Source organism: Euleptes europaea, chromosome 2 (assembly GCF_029931775.1).
Source record: "Euleptes europaea isolate rEulEur1 chromosome 2, rEulEur1.hap1, whole genome shotgun sequence".
NCBI classification, from domain to species: Eukaryota; Metazoa; Chordata; class Lepidosauria; order Squamata; family Sphaerodactylidae; genus Euleptes; species Euleptes europaea.
Genome location: NC_079313.1, coordinates 114,952,965 through 114,959,833, shown reverse-complemented (window position 1 = coordinate 114,959,833; position 6,869 = coordinate 114,952,965). Strand labels below are relative to the sequence as shown.

At 46.5% G+C, this 6,869-nt stretch overlaps 1 protein-coding gene across 1 annotated transcript; it reads left to right on the top strand.

Moving 5' to 3' along the window:
* Positions 1-206: 206 nt before the first annotated feature.
* Positions 207-1,295, top strand: LOC130473911 (P2Y purinoceptor 1-like). Its single transcript, XM_056845547.1, has one exon. The coding sequence runs from the start codon at positions 207-209 to the stop codon at positions 1,293-1,295; it is 1,089 nt and encodes a 362-aa protein (XP_056701525.1).
* The last annotated feature ends 5,574 nt before the right edge of the window (positions 1,296-6,869 follow it).

Here is a 6,869-nt window from a genome sequence, read left to right as displayed (position 1 = left end):
TGGGGGTCTAAGGCCCTCCCACTGCCTCCCTTGACTGCCCACCCATGCCGTCTTCTTTGCTGTGTCTTCACTTGGGAATCCAGAGAGTCACCCTCTGCCGGCGCTGGCTGTACTGTCGCTGCTCCTTTCCCTGACTGCACGTCCCAGGAGGATCCCCTTCAGTGGATCCCTGGCTCCCCTTTCTCCCGCCCACCTTTGCCCGAATCATGGCCTTGAAGGAAGAAACAACGGCCGGTGTCTTGGCCAACTTCAGCCTGGCCGGCGGCACCGACATTGAAATCGTGTGTCCCGTGAACACGGGTTTCACCGAGTGGTTCCTGCCCGCGGTCTACTTGGTCGTCTCCCTGCTGGGACTTCTGGGGAACGGACTGGGCCTGTGGAACTTGTGCGCCAGCTCTCGGAGGAGCAGCTGGAGCACCCTCAGCGTGCTGATGTGCAACCTCAGTGTGGCCGACTTGGTGTACGTGATCACGCTGCCCTTCCTGGTGTCCTACTATCTCCAGGGCCGCGTCTGGTTCTTCGGCAAGGAGTGGTGCCGGCTGACCCGGGCCCTCTTCCATCTCAACCTTTACGCCAGCATCGGCTTCCTGACCTGCATCAGCGTGCATCGTTACCTGGGCATCGTGTACCCCCTCAGGATGCTGGGGAGGTGCCAGACACTCAGCCCGGCTTTCTTGCTCAGCGTCTTGGTCTGGGGCTGGGTCGTTCTTCAGCTGTCCCCTGACTTCATCTTCAGCAAGATGGACCCGACAGGCACTCGGTGCCACGACACGACGGGCCACGAGAACTTGAAAGCCTACCTGCCCTACATCCTGGCCATCACGATGACTGGCTTCGTCGTCCCTTTCCTCATCATCATCGGCTGCTACTGCCACGTGGTCGTGGTCCTCCGGAGGAACAGCAATGTGGATCCCAACCTCAAGCGCCGGAGCATCAAGCTGGCGGTTTTGGTGATGGTGCTCTTCTCTGTCTGCTTCCTACCCTATCACGTCTTCAGGAACCTTAACTTGCTGTCTCGCAGATGGCAACTGCAGGGATTTTGTACCCAGACTTTGAAAAACATCTACGTCTGCTACCAAGTGACTCGAGGCTTGGCCAGCCTGAACAGTTGCCTCAACCCCCTGCTGTACCTGACGGCCAACGAGGACCTCGTCACCCGGCTAAGGGCCTTCTGCTGTAGGGTCCTACGGGTCCTGGGGTCTCTTTTGCAAAGCCGAGCCCACCACTCCTCGGACCCAAAGAAACTAAGCATTATGCTCCATGAAGAATGTGAGGAGGCGACTGAGGACCTCTGAGTTGATTTACAAACCTGGCATAGCTGAGAGACTTCCTCTTTCATGGTGCCTCTTTCCTCTGGTGACTGGCATTAGCCTTGGAGAGAATGGAAAGTGGTACGACAGCGGCATTGTTGACGGGGGTAGACAAACTCCTTTGTTTCATCCCTCTGTCAAATCCCTTTCTGGTCAAATATGTTTTTGCAAGATACAAAGCACAGTAAAGACGGTGAACGGTAGCAACTATAGGATGTGCATGTCGATATTGTACCAATGCGCTGCCGAGAAAGGGTGACCCAAAGGTGTACAATGTGCAGCTAAGTTTTGCAGCCTTTTCTTCACCTGCCTGTTTCATTTATGTTTATAGCCGTAAACCTGTTTGTTCATCATGACAGCAATTTTGTGTAACCGGGCTGTTTAAATTCCATGGAAGCATCCTAACTGCGTGCAGGGTTGCTTGCGGCATATGTATACATCTGTGTGCAATACCAGTTCTTTGCTTTGTGAAAAACGACACTTAGGCTTACCCAGAATCTTCTTTTTCTAGACACCCTCTGAATCTCTGAGACACTGGCCATTTCTCTGTACTGGAGGCCGCATGTTAAGGCCATTCAAAATGGCAACCTGCACAAGTTTGGAAGTTGTAGCTGTTCAATGATCTTGCCACGAAAGGCTGATTCCACAGACCTCCATTTACTGTTACCTAATGAGTAGAGATTATTCTTACAGATTTATTTCAGTCTGGTTAGTTGCTACTTGCCTAGATTTCCTTGGCAAGCAAGAAGAATAGCCTCTCAGCAAGTAATCCATGAGAGAGCATAGGTTGCAAAAAATGTCTGGGGTGCTAGAAAGTTGCATGGACTTGCTTGCAAAGATCGCAGACAGTATCTGAAGTTGTTCAATGTGGTTTAGTATGTGCTGAGAAAAAATGCATTCTACCATGTGGTTATAATTCTTGGGGGAAAGACAGCTTGCGGTAGGTGTTTACGCATTTGTAAAATTTCCTTTGGTCCTTACAATCAGATTCTAAAACACCTTTTAAAAAAAAGATGCATAGCCATAAAGGGGCTGTACTTGTTTGGTTTTGTATCATCTGTGGTTATTTGAGAGATCTGCTGTTGATTTGACAGAAAGGGTTGTATCAGAAACCCTCCAGAATCTAAAGTTTGAGTTCTAAAGCCAAGTTGCCCCATCAGGAATACACTAGCCTCTGTTGCATGATGCTGCCATCCATAGCAAATCATCCACTTCTGCAATATCCCACAACAGTAGGTAACCTGTTGGATAAATTTTGGAAAGTTTCATTTGTATGTTCTCCAGTGAGGCTGACAGCTTACCCCAACAGTCTTAATAGTTGCATGGTGATTTTGTTTGTTTAATCACAAGTATTTTTGCCTCAGAAACTACCAGAATTAGTTTTTTTATTTCTTGTAAAATGAAATTACTAAAATAAAAAAAAGAAGCAACCCCCTGCCCCCCCCCCATCCTCCCCCTGCCAGCGTAGTTAGCCAGGCCAGGCTCAACATTCTGAGGGTGAGAGGCAAAAAGGCTATTGAGCCGCTCAAAATCAGCATTTTCGAAGCAGAAACTAAATAACAACAAGCAAGAAGATTAAGAAGTAATGAGAAGGACAGAAAGTTGGGGGGAAAAACAGCTAGCTAAAATGTTAGGAATTAAAACAAAGCTAGTCAGAGCTGCATCAACAAGAGACTGAATCGCCTCCCAACCAGCAATGTGTTTTTATTTCTTGATTTTGTTCATATACTTTCTTCTCCAAGGAAGCTGGGGAGGGCCATCCATAGGATTATACAAGATTAGCCTCACAACACCCCTTTGAGGGAAGTTTGAGACAGTGGGTTGCATGCACGTGAACATATGAACATTCGAAAATATATATGAAGCTGCCTTATACTGAATCAGAGCCTTAGTCCATCAAGGTCAGTATTGTCTACTCAGACTGGCAGAGGCTCTCCAGGGTCTCACGTAGAGGTCTTTCTCATCACCTCCTACTTGAAACTGTTATCTTGAAATGCCAGGGATAGAACCTGGGACCTTCTACTTGCCAAGCAGATGCTCTACCACTGAGCCATGTCCCATCCTGTTGATCATTTCTGATGATGGAAAGTCCTGCAGCAGACATCTGACTCCCTTTGCTCTGTGCCTGGGGGTTCCTGCCTCCCAGGAGAAGCATTGGGTGGGGGTAGGGTTGCCACCTCTGGGTAGGGAAATACCTGGAGTTTTTGGGGTGGAGCCTGAGGAGGGCGGGGTTTGGGCAGGGGAGGGACTTCAATGCCATTGTCCAATTGCCAAAGCAGCCATTTTCTCCAGGTGAAGTGATCTCTATCAGCTAGAGATCAGTTGTAATAGCGGGAGATCTCCACCTAGTACCTGGAGGTTGGCAACCCTAGGTGGGGGCATTTTGGGTTGCAGCGGGAGCAAGGGAGGGGAAGCAGTCATCCTCTGCTGTCGAAAATCTTTCATCAGCAGAGATATTTAACAAGAACCAAACCAATGACTGGCCCAAGATTACCTAGTAAAATCACCACTCTTGTGATCAATCATTTCAGGTCAGAAAAAGTAACAACTTGTACTGCAGTGGCTGTAAGAAGATGGAAGCCTTTGAGCTACATCCAGCTCATTCTTGGACAGAACAGAAAGGTCACTATTTTTCAGCTATTTTTGGAGAGCCGGGCTGTTTGCTAACGCAAATGCATGTAGTCACTTTCAGCAGACAGTGGCCGAATCACAAAACATTTAGCACTTCGCACACATTAATCAGTTAGGAGGTTATTTATTGGTCTTATGCTCAAGAAGCCAGTGCTTTTAGTCCATCCGCTGGGATTGATATCTAGCAAACTCAAACATTCCATTTTCAGAGATGTGCTTTCAGAGCCCTGATCCACTTTCCTCTGTTTGTGACCGAGCCAGACTGGCTGTCTCGGGAGTAATGCACAGGTAACTTGCAAATAATAAGTTTTTTTCCTATGCAATTTTACATGACATCTTGAGACCTGTTTGCTTTCACAGATTTAGTACATTGTATGCTGCAATTGGTACGATAACGGCCCTTGTACTCCACGTTTTGTTGGAGTCTGATTCATTTGCAGTCTGGCAAAGTGACTTGAGTTGCAGGGGGTAGAAAGTACACATGCAAATTGAACACAATATCATATATTCCAACTGATCATTACTGGGACGGATGTTTACATGAAGCTGCCTTATACTGAATCAGACCCTTGGTCCATCAAAGTCAGTATTGTCTATTCAGACCAGCAGCGGCTCTCCAGGGCCTCAGGCAGAGGTCTTTCACATCACCTACTTGTCTAGTCCCTTTAACTGGAGATGCTGGGGATTGAACCTGGGACCTTCTGCATGCCAAGCAGAGGCTCTACCACTGAGCCACAGCCCCTGCCATTCTAGCATTTGGGAGCACACAGGGATATGAACTGTACTTCTCCCCTGCTTGTAAGTATGGTTGCTAATGGACATAGAGGAAAATGTCTCCTTAATAGAGGCTTAATGGGACGTCATTTATTCAGGGATGATGTTTACCTGCATGCCACGAAAAGCATTGGCTTCCCCTTTCCCACACGTTAAGCCTCTATTAAAGAGGCGAGACAGTTTTCTCCAGGCCTTCTGACAGCCCTATGTAACGGAAACTCTGGCTGTCAAGTCTGGGTACGAGGTGGGTTAGGTGTGGGGAGACCATGATCAGATCTCTTGACAATGTGAAGCCTGTTTTGCAGGAGCTGAACTCATGGTTTATAATCTGATTTAAGAAAATACAAAACATAATTCCTGTTAATCTAAGAGCCAAACTCTATGTTAAATAGAAGAACCTTGTTCTTTTTAACGAAATGCAGTTGTAGTGTTGGGAGAGGGCCAGGCACCCATTGGACCAGAACAGGGCAAAGGCAAACAGCTACTTCGTGCAGGGAGGAGTTTAGATCAAATTGGCAGGCTCTTACTATTGTGCTTCATGCTAAAAGAAGTCAGCAGGAGATCCAGTTATAGTTAGGTGAACTGAGGTGCCATCCTAAGCAGAGTTAGGTGGCTCTGTAGTGCAACAGATATCGCATTGGACTTCTAGAGGGTGAATGGATTAAAAGATTCCAGGTTTGAGTTCCAGCAGAATCATAGGTAGATTCTGAAGGGCTGTGGCTCAGTGGAAGAGCATCATCTTTGCAAGCAAAAGGTTCCAGGTTCGATCCCTGGCATCTCCAGTTCAAAGGACCTGGCAGTAGTTAATGTGAAAGACCTGAATCTGAGACCCTGGAGAGCCGCAGTCTGAGTAGACAGTACTGACCTTGATGGGCGAATGGGCTGAGTCAACATAAGGCAGCTTCGTGTGCCTTCACAGAAATGATTCCATTAAGGAAAGTATATCTATTTGGGTAGGGGCTGTGGCTCAGTGGAAAAGCATATGGTTGGGATGCAGAAGGTCCCAGGTTCAATCCCCACCATCTCCAGTTAAAGGGACTGAGTAGTAGGTGATGTGAAAGACCTCTACCTAAGACCCTGGAAAACTGCTGCCAGTCTGGGTAGACAATACAGATCTTGAGGGATCAAAGATCTGATTCAGTTTAAAGCAGCCTCGAGTTCATGAGTTACACTCTTCTGAGCCCACAGACTTAATGTACTTAGGATATAACTGTGTTTAGGATTACATTGTTAGCATGCAGCTGTTTTTCATTGGGTTGTAGATCATGACTCCATTTCCTATAAAATGGAATACATGCTTTCTATCACATCTCTTTGGGAAAGCACCCTGCGTAGGAGGGAATTCAAAGTACTTTCTCAGATGCTAATAGACACGTAGGTATCAGGTAGGTTTGGGTCTATGGAATAATTAGTGCAGAATGTCAATTATGATAAGGCTGTTCCTCCTGGATTAGATAAAATGTTTATCCAGTACTGAATCCCATTTCCCACAGTCACCAATTAGATATCTCCTGGAAGCCCACAAGCAGGAAGTGAAAGCAATAGACTTCAGTAATCTTTTCTCCCCACTAGAAAACCTCAAACATCTTTGCTCGGTGGGAAGGTGCACCATGTTCATTTGGTTGCCCTTTTCTGCACTTATACAGCTCTAAAGCATCTTTTTAAAAGCTGAAGTCACCCAGTCCTTTACACAGTATTCCCAACGTGACTATGTCACAGATGTAGACAAAGGCATTGTGATATGGGATGTTCTGTTTCCAATTTCTGTTGGACATTGTCAAATTATGAGTCTGGGACACATGCAATGGGTTTAAAGATTTGTTTTAATTACAACTTTATTTTTTTAAAGAAACAGTGGAATTTCTTTAAAGAGCTGGTTCAGACATTATAAATAGATCATGGCTAGCTAAATGTGTATGTAATCGCTTCTTATAATACTTGAAGGGAAATTTGAACAGACTAATGGCCTGTCAAGCTAAGGGATATTTATGCATAGATGCAGACTTCTATGCACCAATTCCTAGCTGGCACCCACATGTGCAAATGAGGGCTGGATGTGTGGCTCCTTCCCTCATCCAGCTGCTAGGAAAGAGGGCAGTTAAGAGTTAGAAAACTGGAGGTGGCAATGATTAACTGAAGGAGAGGAAGAAAGGG